This window comes from Rhipicephalus sanguineus, chromosome 11 (genome assembly GCF_013339695.2).
Source record: "Rhipicephalus sanguineus isolate Rsan-2018 chromosome 11, BIME_Rsan_1.4, whole genome shotgun sequence".
Taxonomy (NCBI): domain Eukaryota; kingdom Metazoa; phylum Arthropoda; class Arachnida; order Ixodida; family Ixodidae; genus Rhipicephalus; species Rhipicephalus sanguineus.
This window is the reverse complement of record NC_051186.1, coordinates 101,106,943-101,133,049: the sequence shown is the minus strand read 5'-3', so window position 1 is coordinate 101,133,049 and position 26,107 is coordinate 101,106,943. Positions and strand designations below refer to the sequence as shown.

Sequence of the window (26,107 nt, the reverse complement as noted above, 5' to 3'; positions counted from 1 at the left end):
AATTCAAAATAACATAGACTTTTATTTTCTCGAGAGAAAAATAATACAGTGAACAAAGGTCACTCCCGCAGGAAGCGCAAACCCTTTCTTCGCTTAGCACTGTTCAAGCATCAATTTTTGTGAAGTTTTTTTTTGGCAACCAATACAGGACGCGCGTGTGAAACTGCCTCGTAAAAGTGGCCGAGTTCTGTGTGCCTGGAAATGAGCAAGATATTTTTACTTTTTTACGTCTACATTCAGATTACTTTCATTTAATTTGGTAGGCACCGATTACCACGCCTTGTAATGTACTTAGACGAATGCGCGCGGGCTTCTTATGTGAACAAAGACATTTAGGACAAGTTCATTCTATTCTGTGTGTTGCGTGCCAAGATGTTGGGCATGAATGTCGAACAGAACACACAGCGATGTTTCCTAATCCTGCCTGTCTTGTCTCGAAGTGAACACTCAAACGGAGACGTCACGCGAGTGCAACTAACCTTGCCGTCTATCTGTGCTTGTGTCAGTCTTTTCCAGTGATTCAAACAAAACTATATACATAAACACGAGGCTCTAGTTTTTCCTCCCCAGTGTGCCGGCGGCTTCCAAGAGGATCTCGACGACGTTGTTCAGTCTGCGATCTTTGGCACCGAGACGTGGCAGCGGCGGCAGGGACTTGCATTCCGCCGAGCCTTTCTTGTAGCGACCACAAACCAGGTTGAGTGTCTCGCCAAACATATCCTCGGCGATTTTGACCATATAATCCTGGGCGCCGACCCTCTTGCATGGCGCCAGTGCGTTATATAGGCAATCCACCGTCTGGGCATAGTAGCTGCGTTGCATAAGCAGTAAGTCAATTAGTGACTAAGGAAATCGATTATTTAATCAATCGTATAATGTTTATTTATTTATTAGCATTAATAAACTTTCGAAACAACTGAGGCCATTCAGCCCCTTCCCCCAAGAAAATAGCAGCCGTAGTAAATTGCCGCTCGCCTGATGTCACCACACCTGGATGTAAGAAAGGGAAATCGGCGAACACCCGTTTGATATCCACGCGCTGCCAGTTGTTAGCTTTCCGGTTAGCTCAGTTGGTAGAGCGACCGCCCTGGAGTGGCATTGGTCCCGGGTTCGATCACCGGACCAGGATGAACTTTTGGGCTACTAAGAAGGTTTTCTTCCTAAGAAATCCGTATGGATTTCCCCGAGGCATCGTGCGACATTCGGGTGGTTGTCGTAAAGCTCTCATTCGGGCTAGTTGGTGCACAGGTGAACACATAGTGTAGGGTTGCGCGAAAGAACAAGGACGAAGGGAAGTGGGCAAGACGGGCGCAAAACTTCAACTTCAAAAGTTTGAATCAACATCTGCCTGACACGTGCCTAAAAAACCGAAGAAATATAAGAACCAAGAAAAGTGGAAAACTAAGAGCAACAAAAATTTGAAACCTTATCTAAGGTCCACCGCGCAGACGCCAACCTGCAAACATGTGGTGATAGTGATATGTGGGTAGAGTATGATCAGTAACATGCGCTGAAGTAGCAAACAAGAAAATAACAGACAAATGAACGTCTGATTACATAAAAAAAATCTAAAAATTGCTGCTCCTTCGGGAGCAATGTGAGTGAAGGCATGCTAACGCAATTGTCGCTTCGCGCAATGAAGAAGGCCTCTATTGATTCCCTTTCCGTCTTGTCATTAGACTTGTACAGTATTTGGGTCTCCTTTAGTTTCAGCGAACAACCACATCTCCTACAGTGTAAATCGAGATGGCCTCCGGTGTGGGAGCGCACAGCTAGACTGTGCTCTCGCGCCCTCTCATTGAAGCAGCGTCCCGTCTGTCCAATGTAGCACTGGCCACAGGACAGGGGGATTTCGTATACCACACCTGTTACGCACTCTACAGCGGGATCAACATGCCGCTTACTACACGGCACGCGCAAACCTTTGTGCATCATGGAACATACTTTTGCCAACTTGCACGGAGCCGAAAAAACCGTTTTTACCCCATAACAATTGGCTACCTTTTTCATATTATGCGACACAGCGTGTCGCATTGAAGAAAACAAAGAGTTTACACTTACCAGCAGGTGTAATGGATGATGTCCTTGGTTGGTGCCTTGACCACTGCGCGTTCCAGAATGCCTTGGAAGTCATTCATGCACTTGTGCAGCTTTGCACCTTGAGAATTCATGCACTTGATGATTTTCTGGTAATCTGATTCGGGAAATAAGTACAACAAATAAAGGATATATCAGCATGACGTCTGCAAATATTTCGTACTGCTATAGAGCCCGTCATATTTAAGGCTGGGCGAAGCCACATATTAAGTGCGGTGTAATGACGCTGCGCGAATTGAAAAACGTGTTAAAGGCAATAACTGCAAATCCGAGAAGTTTAGCAACTTCTGAATGAAATTTGCAACTTCTCCAGAATGTAGCGGGCAAGATATCGAGGCCAGTGTTACTTTCCGCTTTGTTTTTCTCAGTCGTGACTGACACTCCTATTTGGGGTTTTCCGGTACTCCGCTATTATTACGAACTTCGAAAAGAAAGAATTCCAATGTGAACACATAGCCAAAAGCGACCTAATGCAGTAACAGCGCTGTCGTTAACTTCCTGAAATTACTAAACGCAATAATGTGGCTCTGTGATGTTGTTATCACGCTTGCGAAAGACGAGAATCGGGCGTTATTACATTCCCTCATTGTTTGATAACGTAGACACGCTCAACCCACGTCAGGCAAACATCGCTCCTTCTGCAGAAATTTCTGTTTGCAGGAAGACAGGGCACCTGTATAATCTGTAACGCTTTGCACAACACAAAATCCGGAAAATGGCGAACCGCCGCACACTGTAGAAATTGTTAGCTGCTGCCTCTACATAAACCGCTACGCGGAACAGAACTGTGTGTCATTGTTTATGTACAATCCTGCTTTCTTTCAATACCATCACCTCCGCTGAAATACGTGGTTAATAGCATATGTTCCATGCCTACTGCCGGCTGAAGCAGACAGCTCGAGCATGGATGCGAGAGCGTTGTATTCATGCAGATCTGTATTAACGGCAAGCGTTTTGCTTTCTTCGCATGCGATATCAAAATACATGTAATGTGGCAGGTAAGAATGTTCTGAAAGTATTGTTTCCCGAGAAAGCGTAACTTTCTTACGCATGTTTCAGTGCAAGTGAGGCCAAATACGAGCGAAAGCGAGCGTATCTCTGCGTTGCCTTGGTTTCCCCCTGGTCGACAATAAACTGTCGATACCAGGTGATTCGGTTACTTTAAATACTGCAGCGAGAGTCGTACATTTGTAAATCGTGAGTGTCTACTGTATTTTCCGACTCTCACTTCGACCTTTAAATCGGATTCATTAATCATTAATCGGATTCCGACTTTTCCGACATTTCCGACTCTCACTTCGACCTTTAAATCGGATTCATTATTCATTAATCGGATTCATTAATTAAAACGTCCGGTCGACGCTGAATCTAGATAGGCGATATCCGTTCTACTACGATGGGTCTGGTCCATACATGCGCTTTTCGACAGCGGTCGTAAGCTTGTTCAGGCAAACACGTGTAGACACGAAAAAGATTATCGACGGTAACGGTACTCAGTATTACGGACGGTGACGACAGTTTTCACGCGTGTTTCAATTTGGCAACACATAAATGCAAAAAGTGAGCGATATGTAGTACCTACAGTTAGAGACCAGAAGACGGTGCGACGAGTTAAACCACTCGGCCACACATGCATACATCTGCCTGTGAGCTATGCTAAAGACGAGCTATTTATATATGCCATTTACCTTTGCTTGGACGCACGTTTCGGAGGTGCTTCATCATGTCAGAGGATTTTTCACTACCACTCGCGAGATGGCGCTTAGGGCTAACGGGCGCTAAAGCCCGTTGATCAAGGGGCTTTAGCGGCTTTAGCGCAAGGGCTTGAAAGGGCGCGCTGCAAAATGCGTCGCCCCGCCAGTCTTTCGCCGGAGTGGTGCTGCGCGCTTTCGGCTCCGTCAACTCCGTACTTTGACAAACCGGGCGTGGTCGCGGGTTCTCGCGCGCTTATCCCTTGAAGGGGGCTCAACAGATGACCCATAGCATTCTAGATGTTGCGCTTTCATCGCAAAGTCTGCGTTGAAGCCATAGTCCATACGAAGGTAACTTCACTCGCTGCAGATGCCGTGTGTGCTAAATGAGTGAGCTGCTACGCTTTCTTCGTATGATATTCCAATCTGTTGCTATCGCAATCACTGCTGCGCCCTTGCGCAGAAACTGTGACTTTTATGGCCTTTTTGTTTTCATGGTTTTTTTTGTTCTTATTATTTCTTCTTTCACTTCTTTACTATTCCTGCTTCGATGGCACGAACGACAGTTACATGACAGTTTGTTTTTATATTTTTACTTTTTTATTTTTTGACTTTCGTTCGCCTCTTGTTCTGCATTTTATGTATTTTTATTTTGTTTCGGTGGCGAAGTTTTCGGAGCAATCCAGCCGGCCTCTTCGAAATAATAAGAACGTCGCGGGGCTGGATTTGCGCGAGGCAGGCGGCTGTACCGACGGCCAACAATGAAGTCTTGTATCTCTGTGCTACAAAACAGGAGATCGCCAATTTTCCCTGTCACAAGCTTTCCGCCACCTAGCGGTATTCCGCAGAACTGATTCTTAAGGAGAGACCACGAATTGAGATTTTCATTTTTACTCAAATGCACACATTGCGCGGGCGATGTTTGTGTAAGAAGAATCAACGAAGTCTAATCAGCAGGACGACATTTTGTTCAGCGCCAGAATTTTAATCACTGCGAAACATTTACGGTGTCTGCTCTTGTATGTCTAAATTCGAATATTTCCAACACAGCTCACTTTTGAAGTGTCTCTTTTCACGTTGCAGGCCCCCGCTGAACTTCTTATTATGAAACCAGTGACCATTTTCTTGATTACTCATCACTGCCTCGTTCTTTCAGAGAAGAGGCGGTTTCGTGATCGAACTTGCAGTATTTATCGCAGAGCAGCATCTGAAGTTTCTGCGAGGGAGAATACAACAAAGGTATAACAAGAAGCTTACTGTTGTACGCTTCAGAGCCAACGCTGCAGGCAGCCTCGATGTTTTCTTCCAGAGCCTTCACTGCCACCAGTGCCGCGGCTTTCGACAGTCCAATAGTGCAGTCATTGATGAACTTGAGGGTGCAAGGAATCTGCACCTTGTCCTTTCTAGAATGGAAACCACACTCCATATGTAAAGCAGTTTTCATAAAGCAAATTGTCATTGAACATTTCGAAAAACTTGTCCAGCACGAAACACATTCAATATGATTGTCTATTGAAAGGGTCAATAAATGTCCTATCAAGAGGGATAATAAATATATTATCTAGCGTCCAACGTGCCAAAACCACAATATGACTATTAGGTACGCTGTAGTCGAGGTCTCAGAGAAATTTTTATCATATGGTGTTCTTTAAAGGGACACTAAAGGCAAATATTAAGTCGACGTTGATTGTTGAAATAGCGGTCCGGAAACCTCGTAGTGCTACCTTTATGCCAAAGAAGTGCTAATTTAAAATAAAATCACGTTTTAGTGGTCCGCATCGCGTTAGCGCACTTCAAATCACACGCCTGAAATCAGTCGCATGTCACTGCTGCCGTGCCCAACGTTGCCCGCCTTTACTGCGCGGCGGCGTGCCCTGGCGGCGTGCACCATTCGGTCATCCGGCAACATCACACGCATGCGCCATTTTGTCGAACTTTCTGTCAGAGTGTCTTTCAAGAGCGCAAAACACACGTGGCAACACGCGATACCGAAACTACCATTGAGACGCGACAGCGTGAGCGAAGCAGGGTCCCAGGCGAAGCGCAGTTCGGCGAAAACGGAACCTTTGAGCCATGCGAGCCGTTCCCCACGGCAACGCCAAAGAGGTTTTTTTTTCATGAATCGAAGAGAAATGAACAGCATTTTATTACGTCTCTTGATGCACAGAAGGTTCTTTTTTTATTGCTGCTAGTTTGATTACTAGTGAATATTTGTAGGCAGACGCTCATACGTCATCGGGATCAATTTGAAATTGTGCCGCTCGTGGCGCTCATAGTGTGATACACTTAGCTTAATTTCTCGGTAAGTAGGGCACTGTTGTTGATAATATCGCCGTTTTAGACGTCATACATTGAGCTTTCACTCTGACATAAATTGTTATTTGCTTTTAGTGTCCCTTTAACGTGTAATGAGGAATAAATATCTGGGGCAATCTGGTTGACGTTCTGATAGGTGGAGCCAACTTTGTCAAAAGGATCCTTAATGTCATCCTTGGCGGGTCAATTTAGGAGGGCTAGTGGTTAACATCACGTGGTGTCGCTGCCGCAGAAGGAGAAGCTATTATGGCAGGTAACGGCAGCGACAAAGGCCTCTAAGATTGCCCGCCCAAGGATAACAAGGAGACTTTGACAAAGATGGGTCCACCTATCGAAACAACACATATCCCCTAATTAAGTGTGGCCCCTTATTTCAGTTTATACATTTATTGCACCTTGCCTTTCCTCTGTGGACCCCTTATTTTCCGTTGATTATGGAGAGAAAACTGCGACTAATGGGTGCGAATTGCAGATCGAGTTGATCCATATCTTTAGTGTGCGCAAAACGGGTGTTAGACGCGAAGAAGACAGAAACAACACAAACCGGTAACTAATGGAATGCGCGTAACTCTGACACATATACCTGAAGGTCGCGGGTTCGATCCCAGGCGCGGCGATGGAATTTCGATGGAGGCGAAATGCAACAGGCTCATGTATTGTGCGATTACAGTGCATGTTAAAGAACACTAGATGGTCGAAATATTCATTTATATATATATATATATATATATATATATATATATATATATATATATATAAGGGAAAGAAGTGTTAATTTCAAGGGCTCGTTTTCTTTGTTATACACAATATTAATGGGAACTAACAGACAATAATGGACGATAATGTTAGTTCCCATTAATATTGTGTATAACAAAGAAAACGAGCCCTTGAAATTAACACTTCTTTCCCTCATTCATAGCGAGGGTCTCGTTCTGGCAGACTTGATGCTTTCAGGTAGTATGCGAGGGATTATTGGTCAGCTGCCAGCTCGTAATAAGTTCACGTGCTACGTGACGCCAACAGGCAGAAAAAGTGTTCCACACTCGCCGTCATGGCTACTGGCGGCGCTGACTGACGCTCCCACGTTTAAATGCACACATATACCCTATAAAGTGGACGGGGGGATGGCCGCCGTGGTAGCTCAGTTGGTAGAGCATCGGACGCGTTATTCGAAGGTCGCAGGTTCGGTCCCTGCCCGCGACAAGCTATCTTTTCGTCCACTTTTCTTTCTTCACAATTACCTTACTTTTATTACTAAAAACATCCCCTATACTTTCCTTGGCATTATTGTCTGTTAGTTGCCATAATTATTGTATATATATATATATATATATATATATATATATATATATATATATCGAAAAAATATATATTTTGTCGACGTTTCGACGGGAGCCCCGTCTTCTTCAAGATATAACCTAACAATATTTACAGTTGCGTGTGTCCTCTTATACCATGTTAAGAGTAGAGGGGAAAGGACGGACAGGAAGGCAAACAAGAAGGTAAAAAGAAACGGGGAAGAAAACAAGAAAAAAAAAAAGAGAGGATGTCAGAAGAGTCAGTAAGAAGAATTTTGCTTAACGCGAACATTGTATTTGGTCAGGAAGCGATGCTATATTTTGACAACAATACAGCCTCCGCGCCCCCACCTCAACGGACAATGTAATGACCCCGCGCGTCTAGTATTGCGCCTTCCGGTGTAAGGCCACGGGTGGCATTTTTGACGTCCTTCTTCGACGTTTACCGTGTTAAGGGAATTGGCGAGGTGGGGACTGAGGGCTTTCATCGCATGCTTTTAGGTGTCGGCGTGGATGTAAGGTCTTAAGAGGCCGGTAGTGTTGCCGCGTCACCAATGCTCATTAAACGCGTTGGCTCTTTTTAGGAGAGGGAAAGTTGTAGAAAAAGGGAAGGGGTGTAAAGGAAAAAGACGGATTAAAGCTTGTTAGTGTAATGACAGTTTAAGTACAATCCTATACGACGTACACTACACTGTACGACGTCCAAGACCACTTATCTGTGCATGCCGGCTGTGATTGAAGTGGCAGATGAATCCTGGGTAGTGAGGCGCATAAGCTTACAGCTGCACCAAGGAGCGGTATCCATTCAAAACATTATTAATCTCGCAATGGGCGGCAAGGGGCCGGGGACTGATTAGAGAATGGCGTTTGCGCATTTTAATGATCGTAATGCGGAGAGGGTGCCTGGGTGTTCATTTATTCCGTTTTTTATTGCGTTGAATTTGTAGATAAAGTAGGATTCACGTTGCTCTCGTTCTCTGGTTGTTCGAAAATTGTTTCCAAGAGTGTAACCCTGATACCGTCAAAGCTGCGATCTTTCAATGCGACATGTTTAGAAAGCGGAAGGCCGGGCAGGGAACGTACATGTGGCCGATGGTTGTTGAACCTAATTCTAAAAGGCGTGTCTGTCTGGCCTACGTTTTGCATGTTACATATATCACATGCCAAAAGGTATATGACGTGCTTGAGTCGCAGTCGAGTGTACCACTTATGCTGTGATTAAATTTTGAACGTGTGCTTTCCGCCACCGTTGTTGTCTGCATGTGTTTGCATACTTTGCATCTTCCTTTTCCGCAAGCGCGACACCAGATTTGAGGCTTTGTACCTCTCTTTGAATTTATATTTGTTAAATGATCCCTGATACTTCTTGGCCGCCCGTATACCGCGCCCGGAGGGGAAGTGAAAACTTTGGATAGTCGCTTGCTCTGTTCCACTATGTTAAAGTGTTTTTTTTTTTAGATCTTATTAATGTTGGGTGGGTTGTTTGTGAAAGTTAATACAAGATTTTTCTTGCGCTTCTGATCGTTATCTTTTTGTTGGTGTAGTAAAGTCTGGCGGTCCAGATGTGCCGCTTTTTTGATCGCGTCATCAATGATAGCTGGTGGGCATTCTTGATGGAGGAGTACCTCGCGCATACGTGCGGTGTTTTTTTGGAAATTCTCAGAGCGAGAGCAGATTCTTTTAGATGCGAAGTATCTTAAGGCCGAGCTCAATCCGGTGGTGTGCGGCGTGACCACCCTTACTGCGCATGCGCATACCCTCTCCACACACCTCCTCTCCACTCACCTTCTCCCCTTCCCCTATCCACTTTCCCTCTCCACTTTCCATCTCCCCTTCCCCTCTCCACTTTCCCTCTCCCCTCCCCCTCTCCCGTACCCCTCTCCCCTCCCCCTTTCCACTCTTCCTCTGAAACGCGGGCTAGACATGCCGAAATTCTCTCCTGTGCAACGCCGCGATGAGCTCGAGCGCATGCGCGTCCTCTCCCCTTCTCTCTCCTCTCCTACGCTGCCCCCCTCTCGCCCGCCTGTCGACCGCGTTCCCCGCTCGCCCTGTGAGAATTAACGGCCAGGCTAGATGGAAGATACGACGCGCGTAGCGTCCCTCTTCGCGTTCCACGACGCGAGGTCTGTAGCATGCCCAAAGAACGCCAACGGAATGCGATCGTGCAAGTGCTCCGGCTTCGCATCGCGTCATGGTCCCCTTTAGCGGGAGATGGTGTAATTTTTGAATCTGTGTGCTTGGGAATAGGGAATACTGCTCTTGCAGTGGCGCGGGTGGCAGCTATTGAAGTGCAGGTGCCGTTGCCTGTCCGTAGGTTTTCTGTATACACTAGTGACCAACGCGCCATCCTCTGTTCGAATGTGTACATCCAGCAAGCTTATTTCAGTGTTAGAGTAGGAGTACGTAAAAGAGATGCTGGGGTGTGCTTGGTTAAATGCATGTATGAATTTGAGGAGTTCGTTTTCGGAATCAGTCCATATCATGAATATGTCGTCTAGGTACCGTTTACAGAAGGAAGGTCTGATATCACAGCCTGAAAGGAAATTGGACTCTATGTGATGCATTATTATGTTAGCGTAGTTTGGGGAAATTCTTGTACCCATTGCTGTGCCGCTGATTTGAAGGTAGTACTGATTGTTAAATTCGAAGCTGTTCAGTTCGAGGACAAGTCGGGTTAAAATTTCAATTACTTTTTTGCTTGGATACGCGTCAGGGTTGTGGTAAAAAATTCCTTACACCGGAAGGTTGCAATACTAGACGCGCGGGGTCATTACATTCTCTGTTGAGGGGAAGGTGGGGGCGGGAAGGCTGTATTGTCAAAGTTTAACATCACTTCCTGAACTAACACAATGTTCGCGTTAAGCAAAATTCTTACTCTTACTCTTTACATGGTATAAGAGGACACACACATGCTGTAAATATTGTTATGTTATGTCATATGATGAAAGCGCATCTACTTTTAATTAAACCCATATATATATATATATATATATATATATATATATATATATATATATATATATATATATATATATATATATATATATATATATATATATATATATATATATATATATATATATATATATATATATATATATATATATATATATATATATACCGGGTGTCCCCGTTATCTTTAACCAAAGGGTTAACCCCCATTGCATTCCATTATTTGCGATAAAGAAAGTCGTCTACCATTTTTTCTAAGCTGCAAAAAAATACCGCGAAATACAAAACGAACCACATGACTAGCGCATTCGCGCGCAGCGAACGTGCTGCTCTTAGCCGTGGTTTGAGCGATCGAAATCGAGTGCGGCCGCGACTAGCCGGCTCCGTTGCAGCGGTAGGCCGATAATTTGGCGGTGGCTTCTTGGCCCGCGTCACCCAGTTGGCGCGCGTGACGGTTCAAGTTTTAGTGAGTGCGAACCCAGAAACCATCGTTAACTTATCGGCCTACCGCTGCAAAGGAGCCGGCGAGTCGCTGCCGCAGCTGATTTCGTTCGCTCAAACCACGGCTCAGAGCAGCACGTTCATTCCGCGCGAATGCCGTCACGTGTTTTTTTTTTTGTATCCCCCGAGCTTTCTTTGCAGCTTGAAAAAAATAGTACACGTGAGACTTTCTTTATCGCAAATAATGCAATGGGAGTTTCTGAAGAGGTTTTCGAATTTTATAAGTCGCATTTCTCGTCTAAGGTCAATATTTAGCAATTTAGTTAAATAATTCTAATATACAAATTAAATAATTACAAAACAAAAAATAATCTGTAGTGCGCAAGGTGGCTGTCACAATTTGCAACTGGTTTCACTCGCCTGCATCTAATGTATTTTTAACCCTTAGCTAAAGGTAGCTGCGACACCCGGCATATATCTGTCGTCATTGCCTGTCATCGCCATATCACTAAACCATGTGATCACTTCCGGGAGAGATCAGATCCAGGGTTCTTTTATATAGCGACATTTCTGTGGTAAACCACGAGAAAGTCGCAATAACCGTTTTATCTGAGAGTTATAATAATAATATCCGGGGTCTAACGTCCCAAAACCACGATATGATTATGAGAGACGCCGTAGTGGAGGGCTCCGGAAATTTCGACCACCTGGGGTTCTTTTACGTGCACCTAAATCTATGTAAACGGGCCTCAAACGTTTTCGCCTCCATCGAGAATGCAGCCGCCGCGGCCGGGATTCGATCCCATTACCTTCGGGTCAGCAGTCGAGCGCCATAACGACTAGACCACCGTGGCGGGGCGTTTTATCTGAGATCAACTGTTAAATCTGTCTGCAGAGATTATGCTGAATCACTCACTTGCATCCTTCCTCGAACTCTTGCCCGGACTCGTGCAGGTGTGGGTCATTCTTATAGGGTATGTAGTCGTCACCGCAAGCTCTGAGCGTCTCCACCTTGCAGCCGGGCTGGAGCGTCAGCTCACATTTGCCTATTTGATTAAAATGAAGAGAGAATGTTTAGTGACCGAGTGTAATATGAGGACCTAAAGAAGTTAGGTTTTGGTTAGCTACAATCACATAAGCAAGAGACACTGACCTCAACGAAAGAAACATAAGGAAAATTCTTATGTTTCGTTTGAACATTGCTGAAGAGAATGGCAACGAGAGTGAGCGAGAAGGAAACAGGCGGAGTACGGCATTGGGACCCAGATCTTGCGCATAATATGAACGCTGCATTGCAATTAAGCTGCCGCGGTGGGCGCATTACCATTAGGTTCCGTGCATATTTTTGCGTATGTGCATGATTTTTCCTCAGGGCTGCACCTTGAAATCATGGCGATGAGTGATTGACTAATAACCATCCCACGTGGGTCCTAAACTTCCATCACCAAGCTGACTGGCATCTGAAATGCATGCACACGTGGCGATTCGCGTCAAAACGCTATGTCCTATTTGTAAGTGTAAAAAGGTGTCCTACCTACTTTACGTGTGTAAAGAAGTAGTCTAATGTTTAAACCCACACACTATAGAAATATCTTAAAACTTCATAATCAGTGTGAGAAATTATTGATTCCAACTTTATTGCGATACCAATTATACGGACAGTCTCGACGGGTTTTCGCCGTCGCCGTCATGTCCTTCCGGAATGAATTCCAAGTTGATAAGATCCCCCCACGCATTGTATGTTCTGCCGCAGGTAAAAGTGCGCGAACGGGGGCGACGAACGCGGCCGAAGCAGAGTTCAAACAAGCCGACCCATTTCCGTCGCTCGGAGGATGCATGCGATAACATCACCCCGGTCGGGAGGTCTGCCGTCGAAGCAGACAGGAAACGCCCCTCCTGTTCTGTTTTTAACGAGCCTTAAAAGACGCGAAGACGCGAGGGGGGGGGGGGGGAGCGTCGCAGGAGGAGCAACTTTGAACTTTGAATCTGAGGGGGCGGTGGCGAACGCTGGCGCGCGTGCTATCTCGAAAGCCATCACAGCGGGCGGCTCGTATACCCTCCTACGTGCTGCGCTCTCAACACCAAGTGACTATGTAGAGCATCGCTCCCTGGAGCGGCCGTATTCTTACACCAGCGTTTTGTAGTTACGCGACATCGGATACAAAACAGTTAGCTGCCAGCCTCACTTCGTGTAACACTACAGTATGTCGCTATCGCATTCATTGCTTCGCCCTTGCGGTGAAACTGACTTTTTTTTCAGTGAGTGGACGCCCAACGAAACTCTTCTTGCTGTCCTTTCAACTTACAAACGTGTAAAACCACTGCCATCATCGATGTCCCATCCGTACGTTTTAGTCAGCAAGTTTTACCGGCCATATAGCTTTGTTGACGCCACGTGCATGCCTCTGTCACATAGCAATAGATCCGCAAGTCGGGCCTATGACGACTAACAACAAGGTGTTATGCTTTGTTCTTCGTTATATTCTGCTTCTGATGACTCGCCAGATTTCGCTCAGCGGTTTTCGTATATCTAGCGTACCACTAAGATCCCTTCCACGCGCTGTCATTGCATGAGCGCGCATCGCTGAAAGAGGTAGCAGAGCAGTACTGTAGGCTCCTTTCCGGCGGGGCAACACCATCTTTGAACATTGCAAATCATCAGACTCGTACTCCTCGAGCGACCTTTTCTGACTTAGAGGAACTTTTCACAATTGAAGAGCTCAAGGCAGCAATCGGCGACACGAACAAGCGATCAACTCCTAGCCATGACGGAGTGAGTTATGCAGCCCTCGCAAATTTAAGCCCCACATCTCGCCTACGTCTTTCGGAGTACTATAACGCCTTGCGGATAAGTGGGGAGGTTCCGAAGGAATGGAAACTAGCCAAATTTATTCCTATATTGAAGCCAGGAAAGCAGCCAACAAATTACGCCTCCTTCAGACCCATATCTCTACTTAGTTGCGTGGGGAAGCTATTCGAAAACATGATTCACAAACGACTCAATTGGTTTCTAGAGACTAAGCAAATTTGCCCGGAGGAAATGAATGGCTTCCGTCAAAATAGGTCTGCCATTGACAATGTCATTGCCTTGATCGCATCAGTTGAAGAAGAATTGGCTTGTGGAAACACACCTACTGCATTATTTTTAGACATTAAGGCCACGTATGATTCCGTCTATCATAAAGCAATACTCGACGCTTTGGAAACCCTTGGTTCTTGGAGGACAACTTTACGCATGGATTTCAGACTATCTTGAAGGGCGCCAACTTTTCATGTGTACACCAGAGGGCCCTTTTCATGTGCACAACCAGGAGTAAAATAGTTTTAGTTGAAGTAAAGACACTAGGCCAACGTTAAGAAAAAAAAAGAGTAAAGTTTTTTTTTTGTCGAGCCTGGTGGCACACTTGTCACCGCCCCGTTATAAAGGGGACGCTCATAGCATCCATCCATCCATCCAGAGACGCGTTCACGGGTCTCTGGATGGAACCAGACCGTTGAATTTTCTAAAGTGTAGATGACATCGCTCTATTTTTCTCTATAAACGACATGTGAGGGAAAGCGTTGCAGTTGTTAATGTAGAGTGAAATTGCTGTTAATGGGTACACTTCACAATATCTCTACCAATGAATAACTGGTAAAATGTGCGCACGTTTACACATCTACAGTAAATTGCTAACACCACATCAATGCCAGACTTGAAGCGTAACTGGTAGCCGAACACATAGCGGTTCTTCCCAGGCCCGTAGCCAGGAATTTTTTTTTTTTTGGGGGGGGGGGGGGGCATTTGCTTAAAGCCTTGACTGTTTGAGAAAAACGCCTATTTTCATTATTTTCGGTAAAACTCCATGTATCATAAAAACATCGGGGGGGGGGGGTGCTCCCCTACTGGCTACGGGCCTGGTTCTTCCCCTTAACAGTGAATCTCACTGTCGACGCTTCACTGCAGTCAATGAGAAGCGCAAATGCCTCTCGCGTACACTACGCCAAAATTTCAGCACTCCTATGGAATACAGGTGTGCGCCCAATAGCTCACCCACAACTCTCACATAACTTTCTCCGGTTATTAGTATCTTCATGTTGTGTCACTCTCCATTTCAGAAATAATGCCAATAGTCCAAAAGTTACAGATCACGCCAAGATTGGAATAAAGAAAAACAAGCGTAAGCAGACGTTGGAATTCAACATTTGCGCGGAATTGTTTGCACTAATTCATGCCAAAAAGCGCGAAAATAACAGCTCTGCCAGCTCTAAATGCGAAGTCTGCAAGTGCGTGTGTTCATGAACACAGAAATGCTTTTACACGTCCAGCTTCAATTATATTGAAAATCATTAAGGACAATAAGCACATCACTCGCTATGAGAGTCAACCAATGTAAAGCCTTCACTGGCGTTTTCGAAAGAGCGAACTATAGAGCAGTGCAGTGTACAGACAACGCCAGTAATATTGGTGCACTTTCACTGGAAATATCTCCGCAACGCGATAGCTTGCGCCGCTAAATCATGAGAAATTGTAGCCGACGATGATGGACCGAGGACGATGAAATGAAAAACACGTGCTTCGCGACCGCAAGAACGAAAGAAGGCGAGTTGATCAAGGTCTCGTTTTTCTGTTAGGCACAAATTAATGAAATAAACAAACAAGGACGGCAAGTAAAGCACAGGGGACGCTATTTGTATTTTTAAAAGCGAAGTTGTTTAGGACAGCCGTAATTTGTGCGGCCTATCAGAAAACTATCATCATCGTGAACGGGTATGTGTCACAGAAATTGGGCAAATCCCGCTACTCTGCAGTGGTTCACTAAGAGAGAGAGAAAGCTATGGGAAGAAAGAGAGAGAAAAAAGGAGGTAAATAATGAGAATAAAAACAAAAAATATAGAAAGACATAGAAATATAAAGAGAGAGAAAGAAGGGGAATCACAGAAAGAGAGAGAAAAAAGCAGATATAGAAAAGAGAGAGAAAGCGATAGAAAAAAATAGAAATACCAAGAGAGAAATAAAGAGAACAAAAGCCAGAGAAAAAATGTTGCAATGGCTTAGCTCGGCTATGCTTGGATAACGTAGCGTTAGCAAATGTTCAGCTGATTGTTTTTAGCTTTCCTGATTGTCTAGGATTAGCTTGATTATCATGCTTACTGCTGCTCCAATGACACGCACATGGTATACGTATTATGTGGCACATATATATTTATTTTGGCAGGCAACTACTTCGGGATACGATGAGTTAAGCTTCTCCGCTCTTCTGCGCCGTTGAGCAGCATTTGCGCTCTCCTCCATGACTAAACCACGCTCGCAAACGCCAGTCGCAGGCGCTATCAAACGGCTCCAGCGCAGTGTCAGACGGCGACTGCACAGCGAAGGCGAATAGCTGCGCGCGCGCAGGCACCAGTACGTCTGCCACGGCTACGACATCACTCTTCTGAAAAGCGCAGACCGGCGGCAGCGAGTCACGCGGCAGTGGCAGATTGAGCGGGAGGTGCCGGCTCCGATGCGCCAGCTGTGTGACATCACTGATCCTCGCGCATGCGCAGCACGGCTCTTGAGGGGCCACTCGAAACTGGCTCGGCTAGGCCAGTGTAGCTAACACTACAAAAAGAAAGGGTCGTTCTATGAGAGGTGCGAACGCTCGGATGTGGAGTTTGGACATCCGTATCATGACTAACCTATAGCTAAATGATAACTACAACCTATAGAAGCAGCTTAAACTTCCGCCCCGCCGTGGTGGTCTAGTAGTTATGGCGCTCGACAGCTGACCCGAAGGTCGCGGGATCGAATCCCGGCCGCGGCGGCTGCATTTTGGACGGAGGCGAAAATGTTTGAGGCCCGTGTACTTAGATTTAGGTGCACGTTAAAGAACCCCAGGTGGTCGAAATTTCCGGAGCCCTCCACTACGGCGTCTCTCATAATCCTATGGTGGTTTTGGGACGTTAAACCCCAGATAATATTATTATTAGCTTAAACTTCCGAATCGTCCAGTTTCGCTATTTTAAACCTTGCGCGACTTAGTGCGAGCTTCGCCAATTTGTTATCTCGGTGCTGTAATTGTGACATGAATGACAATCACATAATGTGGACGAAAAAAATCACTTGCGGAACTGCTCACATTAATGCCCAACAATGTGGACGGGAAAACGCCAGTCGCCGTAGCTCGATTGGTAGAGCATTGGACGCCTGATTCGGAGGTTGTGGGTTCGGGTCTCACCGGCAACAGTGGTATTTTTTGGTCCACTTTAATTGATTTCCATACATGTCGCAGTTACCAGACTACAGTTACCGCTGTGGGCAAAGGCGGCGTGGGACAACCCCGGTGCAGGTTAAAGGACAACACCGATATCATGACACCATGACAAGGCGAAATGGCATGTCGACCACAATGTGATGGCAATAGGATGACGACGCCGGATTGATGGGGATCGCATAAAGACTACGTCATGGTGAAAACAGTACGAAATTGATGCGTTCCGCCATCGCGATACGGAAATAAGCTAGACCTCGTGGAACCACATTTCCGCTGCGGCAGCCACATTTGGGAGTATGTGAAACGCAGAATAAATAACGTCATAGTACTTGGAGTTAATTCAAAGCCTCAACGGCTCGACTCATAATGGTATTCTAGTTTCAGTAGGTGACATCCCAAAATTTAATGTGCTAACTATGTTATAAATCACGACAGATATCTGGACGATGACTCACAGACAATGGGATAAGCTGCAATCATGAAGATGGCATGGCGAGATCGGCGAGGGCTTACGTGAGTATGGCGTGTGTTACATTTCAATACAAAAATAAGGGCACTGGCATGAAAAATACTGCAAGATAATAATGGTACAGCTATTCTAGCATGGCGTCGGTTCCGTAAACAGGGTTTTTTTCATTAGAAAATACAGATTTTTTAGAAAAATCGCATGACAGTAAGGCTTCTATCGTTTTCGCGCACAAACTCCACGTCGAGGTGGAACAGCTTCGCCGCAGTTAAAATGACATCGCTGCGAGTAATTAGCAAAGCACGTTAATTAACTATTGTAGTATCGACTTGAGGGTAGGTGCTTATATTACACTTTTTAGGGCGTACCAGTTGATGGCATACCTATTCTTTTTTTAGAAATCGCGACAGTTGCGCGTAGTTCGAGATATTCGTCATCAAATTTCAAGGGTGAAATCGAAACTGATCGCGGCTGGCGGGCACAAAGCGCGACCGTTCTGCTACGTCAGACCGGAACCTCCCGTGACAAGGGAGTGCCGAACTTTGAATGAAGGTAAGCCGCGGCCGTATGTTTTCGTGAAAAGCTGCAAGTAATCTCACTTGTGCCGGCGCATCACCTTATTTTGCGTCTAGTGTTTGGTGCTTAGCCGTTCCTTTCAAAATGTGCACAAGAAAACCTCAATATCAACCTTTTCTTTGTCTGGGAAGCATAAAACTCTGGGGCAGCCACTACGGCGCTTCTTCTTATAAAGAGGCGAAATAGTTCGCGCTTCTTTATAGTTTAATAAAGAAACAGATAAGCACCACCCATCGCACGCAGGCATTAAGCTATCTACTCGTGTATTTCAGAATGCTTGCCGAGATTTTTTTACCAGACTTTGCTTCTGCGTGCCTTGATACAAATTTCGTTACTTTTCTGTCACGGGTTGTTCCGGTGTTCCGCCGCGCTTTGTGCACACTGGGCGCGATCAGTTTCAGTTTCGACCTTGAAATGCGATTATGAATATCTCGAACTACGTGAAACTTTTGTGATTTCTATAAAATGGGCATGCCATAAATTATCATGCACTACAACTTTCTAATATAAACAACTGCAGTCAATTCAACAATTAAAATGTTAATTAACGAGCTTTAATTAATAATTCGCCTCAAAGTCATTTCAGCTGCGGGAGAGTATTTACGCCTCGACGTAGAGTTCATGTGCGAAAACGACAAGAGCCTGACTGTTATAAAAGATTCATAAAAAATCTGTATTTTCTTTATTTAAGACGCGCACAATGACACGGGGACGAAGCATAGACACACAAAGGACAAGCGCTTTCTAACAGTTGTTAGAAAGCGCTTGTCCTGTGTGTGTCTATGCTTTGTCCCCGTGTCATTGTGTGCTTCTTAAATGATGAACCATTTCCAACTAGGCCAAACAGCCATTTTGCTGTGTTTCCTAAAAAGGAACTCTCCGTATAGACAAAAGTGTGACGACGGCACGGCGACACTTGGATAAAAAAAATTTTGAGGACGATTACAGCAGGATCACGACAATGAGGCGGCAGCAAGGGCATGCCGGCAATGGAATGTCGACTGTGGAGCCTCTAGGACGTCACATTTCTGGAAATATCTGCGATAGAAGGAATACGCAAGTATGGGGATTGTTCATTGACGATTGTCATTAATTGTGAAAGCGCGACGACTCTTTCACCGCAACCACTGCAATGCGGCAACGTAAGAAGAGACCAGGAGAAGAGTACTTCATCTCATAATAATAATATCTAGGGCTTTACGCCCCAAAACCACGACATGATTATGAGAGACGCCGTAGTGGAGGGCTCCGGAAATTTTGACCTTCCGGTGTTCTTTAACATGCACTGAGATCGCACAGCACACGGGCCTCTACCATTTCGCCTCTACCCAAATGCAACCGCCGCGGCCGGGATCGAACCCGCGACCTTCAGGTCAGTAGCCGAGCACCGTAGCCACTGATACACCGTGGCGGACAGTACTTCATCTCGGACTTAAGTACAAACTTAAGTACATCTCGGACCGAAGTACAAAAGAAACGGCAGGCATGCACTGTTTGCAAAATTAGAAGTTTCGTGCAAACACGATGTTGAACCCGACTTTCCTACTCCGGGTTGAAGCTATTGTTGAAAAAAAATGTGCAGCAGAAAAAAGAGAGAATGCCTGGGTCATTCACTTTCGTTGCAGCGAGCGATCCAGGACGTAAGACAGTTAAAGGCACTGCGGCCAACGGGGCGGCTGCTCAGGCAGTGCGTACTTGATTTCGGACACGGACAGCGGTTTTCAGCCAAGCAGGTTAATTTAAGATTCTCTTCCTAGATCGAGCCACGCTCCTCCGTCCATATTTGTTGCGGAGAGGGCGAGTGCGAGGTCCTGTCAGGCGATCACCGCTGTGGTTCCGAACCAGTGCCTACGAAGCACAGCCACACAGCATATATCGAAACCAGATTGACATTGCACTGTTTAGGAGAAAGAATCTCTTTGTATATAAAATACCAGGCCTGCGCGGAAGACGAAGCAATGTCATAGTGAAAACTGGAAGAGCGGCATTTTGTTAACTCTCTTGGGGTACAGTTGCAGGACATACACTACAGAATGTGAGAAGAGCCTGCACCACTAATGTATCGCAGGTGGACATACACTACAGCATAAATCAGTATAATTTTTACAGCGAAAGCTGTTATGAGATCATTTCAGCGGCCGTTTTTGGCGCCGTAGTTGTCCGCCGCCGCCGCCGGTGTCCGTAACCAGTGTCGCTCGAAATAAAAAAAACGAAATAAGAAAAAAATTCCAGGACGTAACGAGGTTCGAACCTGGGCCCTGTGCGTCGGAGCCCAGTATTCAACCTCTGAGCCATGCCGCTGCTTGAAACTGCTTTGCAAAAAGATCCTATACAGGCTTCATGTCGTGAAGGAACCACATTAGCATATGCAATATAGCGTGGTAAAAGACTAAAATAAGCACCAAGCGTCGCACAACGCGAATTCTGTAACCAGTCGTCACACAATGCGAATTGCGCAACGAGTAGGTTATTGAATGCTTCCAACCGATTACAAAGGGTTCTGCCATAATTCTTCATCGTCATCAGGCACAGCATCAACAAAGTGCGCATAATAGCGTAGTGGGTTCCTCGCAAGTGCACTTGTATTGTTACCAAGGAAGTCCATAAGCGCATGATCAATTTCCTCGGGGTCTCAGTAAAATTACATTGATTTAGAGCGTAGTGGGTTCCTCGCAAGTGCAGTTGTATTCAGGGTGTCGGAACGAAATGTTTTTCGTTTTGGTTTCAGTTTCGTTCCACCGCAAAAAGTTCCGTTCCGTTTCTGTTCCGGAACGAAAAAAAAAATTGTACCGCAACGGTTCGTAACGTTATTTTTATGGAAAAATTTGAAGTTAAACTAATCATAAAAAAACGTTTGATTTGTGATGTAGTTACTTGCCTTCCTCCTAAGAAAGCGGGACAAGGGTAAAACATAGTCTTCAGAGGAGCGGAAGTAACGGTACTATGAATTCCTACCAACTAGCACAAACCAGTATACCCTTCAAAGTCATAGTATTTATTTTTTCCAAATTCAATTAACATTTTTAGTGGGCTCAATGCATTGTGTCAAGGGAGTGAGCACGATCTCAGAAGCAGCACGTCTTTGAGTGTACTCTCTGATGTGCGAGACCGCTGTTCTGATAAAAAGATCGCCAGGCCTACGCGGAATTCGCAACACAGTCACAGCGAAAGTTGGAAGAGCGGACTTTGTAGAGCCCGTTGTAAAGTCTCTTGGGGCAACTGATACAAGTACACATGCAAGGTACCCACTACACCATAAATCATCGTAATTTTTCTGAAGTAGCGAAGTTCCCACTGTGATTTTTCGTCATTCTTCGGAGAATCGTGGTAGCCGCTACACATCTGTAAGGCATTATGTGCGCTTCGTGCTGTGGCTGATGACGATAAAGAATTACGGCTGAACACTTTGCTGTGGGTGGGAAGCATTAAACCACACACTCTTTGCGAAATTAGCATTGTGTGATGGCTGGTTGTCGTTTTACTCTACTGCCACGCTGTATTGCATATGTTAACACTATTCCTTGCCCGACACGACGCCTGTATAGAGTAATTTTCCGAAGGAGTTATAAGCACCAGCGTGGCACTGTGGTGGAAGACTCGACTACCACGCAAGGGGCGCGGGTTAAAATCCCACCCGATCCTATAAATTTGTTTCTCACTTCATTTTTTTTTTATTTCGCGCGATAGTGGTCACGGACACGGGCGGCGGCGGACAACTATGGCGCCAGAATCAGCTGTTGTGATCTCATAAGAGCCTTCTCTGTAACAAACTTCAGCGCCGACAATGCCCTCTCCACTTTGGCCAGCGTGACAGGCGACAGGCGCGCAAAAGTCCACTTGTGTTAATACGAACACCTCTGGTTGCCGCTGTTTTCGTTTTTCGCACAATTTCAACATATCTTTGCTTTGGAACGCCTGCCTGAGGTACGCGCTAATACTGTACCCTGAGATATGCTCACATTGCATGAGCTCAGTTGTTCCGGACTGCGAAGTTTTCTCGTGAACCGAAAAACGATTGAAAAAATTCGGTTTCACTCCGGAACGAAATAATAGATAAAGTTTCGGTTACGTTTTCGTTCCGGTCAAAAACATCGTTTTTTTTTCGTTTTTCTTTTTCGGTTTTCGTTCCGTTCCGACACCCTGCTTGTATTGGTTGCCAAGGAAGCCCATAAGCGCATGATCCATTTCCTCGGGCTCTCAGTAAAATTACAATGATTTATAGCGTAGTAGGTTCCCCGCAAGTGCACTTGTATTGGTTGCCAAGGTAGCCCATAAGCGCATGATCCATTTCCTCGGGGTCTCAGTAAAGTTCTTCGCCCACCCCCCCGATCTCTCTCCCACGTCAACGTATGTTATACAGCATGACGGGAGAGGGAAATAGTGACCGGGCGTCACCCAATGCAAATTACATACCTGGTGGGCCGTTTAAAGCTTCCAACCCATTACAAAGGGCTGAGCCATAATTCTTCATCGTCATCAGTGGTCGCGTCAACAAAGTGCACATAATGCCTTACAGACGTGTAGCTGGTGCCTCGCTTCTCCGCATAATGACGATTAATGGCTTAGTAGGTGCTTCCCAACTTCACAGAAATTGTGATTTATGGCGTAGTGGGTACCTTGCTAGTGTACTTGTACTGTAGCCCCAAGAGAGCTTACAACGGGCTCTAGAAACGCCGCTCTTCCAGCTTTCGCTGTGATTGTGCTGCGGTTTCAGCGCAGGCCTGGCGTTTTTTTTTAAAGCAGGGAAGCATCCACTATCCCATACTGGATGTGTTTTTTTCCGTTCAATTTTTTTTTCTTATTCCACGCGACAGCGGTTGCGGATACGGGCGGCGGGGGCGGACAACTAAGTCACCAAAATCGGTTGTTGTTGTGATCTCATAAGAGCTCTCACTGTAAAAGGGGTTGTACATACACGGCACCAGCGTTGATCGCTATCGCCAGACCATAGCCTAAACCAGGCGATATTTCAGCGAGCCGTTGCATGCCGCGAGATGCCTGGTACTGGTGCTAATTTTCTTTTTCTTTTGTATTTTTTTACTCCGTGATATACTCCTCGTTGTCCTTAAGATTATAGAAATATAAATTTAGGTGATATCCCAAGGCTCATATCAGCAGTTGCATTAGTAAAGCAAGCTCGGATTGACTACAACGTGTCACATAGCGAAATGGTTCGCCTGAGGAAGCAGGTTTCACGAGTCGAATTCGTTTGCAAATAATTTCGTCGATAGAGTATCTGCCAAGGAAGGGACGAGTGCTGGCTTATAAATTACAGGTCAACGTTTTCGAGGCCTACTTTGATGAAAGCTCACCTAAAACGCCTTGTATGAAGTCAACTTCTTGTTAAAGTGCCAATTACAAACTACGTCTTCCATCCAAAGTTAACACCACACCACACAGAAGAAATTTATCTCAGAAATAATATAGTGGACCACATAAAATGAGAGCTTCAGTTCCTGGTTACTGTTCACCGTTCATTCCGCTTCCTGACTTGATGAGATAAGAAAACCTGAAAAATATTTATTTACTTATTTATTATTTATGTATATTTAATAGTTTATTTATTTACTTATTTATTTTATAAATAATGGAGACATGAAGTCCAAGTAGGGTTGACAAAATACAGCGCTAGCTCAAAGAGAAACCGCACAACAATGCTGTAAGTTAAGTTAAACAATGTAAATTTACACAATTCAAGTGCAAAAGTAAAACAATACAATGTTTACAATGGAGTTCGAACACGCTCACGTCTGTATTCAGCTTTCGGAAAGAAACACGTTGGGAAGATGGGAGATTTCTAATCATATGCAAAAGGCAAGACTGACCACAAAAGTTACGACAGGCTAACGTTATTCAGTACGTTCCTTATCGTATATAGGTGCACTATTTGTAAGGTCCCATTGTTCTGGTTAAGGTTGGTGTCGGTGCTTCCGATAGTTGCTGCTCGCATGTAGTGTGCATAAAACAGGAGGGTTTTCTCGCGAAATCATATATGTACCTTCTGAATCATTCCCCTGACAGGTCGAGCCCCATATTCACAAAGCCCAATAGCAGAAGGATGTCGCCTTTTCCACCTGTTCGAGTGCTTTCGCAATTTTCCAGCTTCTACCGATGTGAACTTACGGCCAATTCGTCCGCACGAACTAGCGAGCCACAACAGGAAATTCTGTTTTCTTTCCTCCTTATCGACGCACTTCAGCTACAGAAAGTTGGCGTGCACTTCTATCTTTGCTCAGTTGCACCTTAGTGCCGGTGAATATTAGCTCCGTCTTAGCTCAGAAAACGAGTAACCCCAGGACAGTGACATTGTTATATAGAGTAAGGTGAGTTTACCTGCAAGACTGTTCGGTCTTAAATGCCAATACTACGCTTCAATTATGAAGCGCGCCGTAGTCGGGGACTCCAAACAAATTTCAATCGCCAGTTTGCCAGCATGTGGTACAGTCAGCGTCCAACGTTTGGGGACCACGAGACGCCGGAAAAAGCTGAATATTGCCGCTGCATAGGCAGGCAGCCTTCAATTTGGATTCCCGGCCTGTTCAAGAACGCGCTAACAACATCTACTGCGCAGTTCTGCTCAATACAGTAACAAATTGCTGGAAAATTGAGTTTTCTGAGGCCTAGTTGTCTTTAAACTTTTGATGTCGACTGTACCCAAATCTGAGTACGATGGTGCACCTGCATTTCTCCTTCATCGAAACGTGGCCGCCGCGGCCGGGAATCGAACCCGCGTGTTCGACCTTAGCAGTGTGACACCGTACCTGCCAAACTACCACGATGGATTAGCCTGCAAGATTAGGACGTAGTTCACGGCATAACTGAACGCGAACAATAGCCATCGTCTTCTACAATAAAATTTACTATTCATATTCGGCCAAAGAGTGTTCTACTGAAGCATAACCTTCGTCTAACTTACGGAACAAAACGCTGCCCGCTGTGGACGCGCGCAAGAACAAAATCGTATAGTTTTGGGGAACACGATCCAACTCACCAAGTAGTGGTACCGCGAAAAAGACGAAGACGCTAAAAACCAGACTGGCCGCCATCGCGAATATGCTGCGTGCGATCTCGCCTTGCGTCCAACTCCAACTGAAGAGTAGACTGACACGTGAGAGGTATTTAATGTGTACTTTCGATTAAGTAGGGAAAGATGAGAGAAAAAAAAACGTGAATGGCGTGAAAGTAACCTCAAGTTGAAGGCCGGGATGGGGTGGAAAGGTACGCGTCCGTGTACCCTTCGCCTCGTATGCTCTGCGGCTGCTCCAGGCGTATTTGGTTTTCAAGGCCTTTCCACATAAACGTGCACACGAGAGGAATGACTAAGGCAACAGGAGGAAAACGGGCAAGGGAAGCACGATGTGGAACTGGTTTGTATACAGCGTCGATTGAACGGTCCACGTGCCTGCCAAGGGTTTGTGCGTGTCTTGAGGCTATCGCATAAGTGGCGTCGAATACAAGTTCCAATTAGTATTGGTAAACGCAACACCGTCCTTTGACAAAATGTGCCGTGATGACACGCCCTCGTCCAAGCTGTTTTGTATCACTTTATTTCAGCTATGGATAGCCCCACTATCCCGTCGAGTGCACTTATTATGTTTCGGCTGGTCATCAGTGGATATTGCGGCATTGAAATGGTTCCTCTGATTTGTGTCGAACAAGAGCGGGCTTTAGTTGGCATTTTATTAACGGCGGTTCAGAAACAAGGGCGTTTGCCGGGATACAAGATGTGCCGATTCGATAAGCGCCTCAAAACGAGCCAGTCGACCATTCAGGCGATAACTTTTTCTACTGTGAAACAGTGTCAGAAATTATATTTAGCATGACTGCCACTTGGGCATGTTGGTAAAGGTTCATGATGAAACAAGCGCTCCGTCCTGTGTCCTTTCTGAGTCACCGTGTATATTGCGCCTGTTTCATCATGAGTGTCAGAAAGTTACGTTTATATATCCCTTACGCGTCTCATCTTACCCCCGAGACGATTCAATACGGAATTACGCAAGATCTATTCCGAGATCTTGTTTTCCACCGCTTCAT

The 26,107-nt window shown here is 45.4% G+C and overlaps 2 protein-coding genes across 2 annotated transcripts in view; both read right to left on the bottom strand.

Moving 5' to 3' along the window:
• The window catches only part of LOC119375482 (uncharacterized), a 99,676-nt gene continuing 73,569 nt past the window's right edge, over positions 1-26,107 (bottom strand). Inside the window, exon 6 of the transcript XR_007414333.1 lies at positions 1-479. The gene's annotated coding sequence lies outside the window, so the exon portion shown is untranslated. The remainder of the gene's footprint in view (positions 480-26,107) is intronic.
• LOC125756125 (uncharacterized) lies at positions 478-25,180 on the bottom strand. The gene is made up of 5 exons (XM_037645662.2): positions 25,065-25,180; positions 11,712-11,841; positions 5,046-5,191; positions 2,062-2,194; positions 478-811 (listed from the first exon to the last, which is right to left on the bottom strand). Exons 1-5 carry the CDS (start codon positions 25,117-25,119, stop codon positions 553-555), a joined length of 723 nt encoding a protein of 240 aa, XP_037501590.1. The 5' UTR covers positions 25,120-25,180; the 3' UTR covers positions 478-552.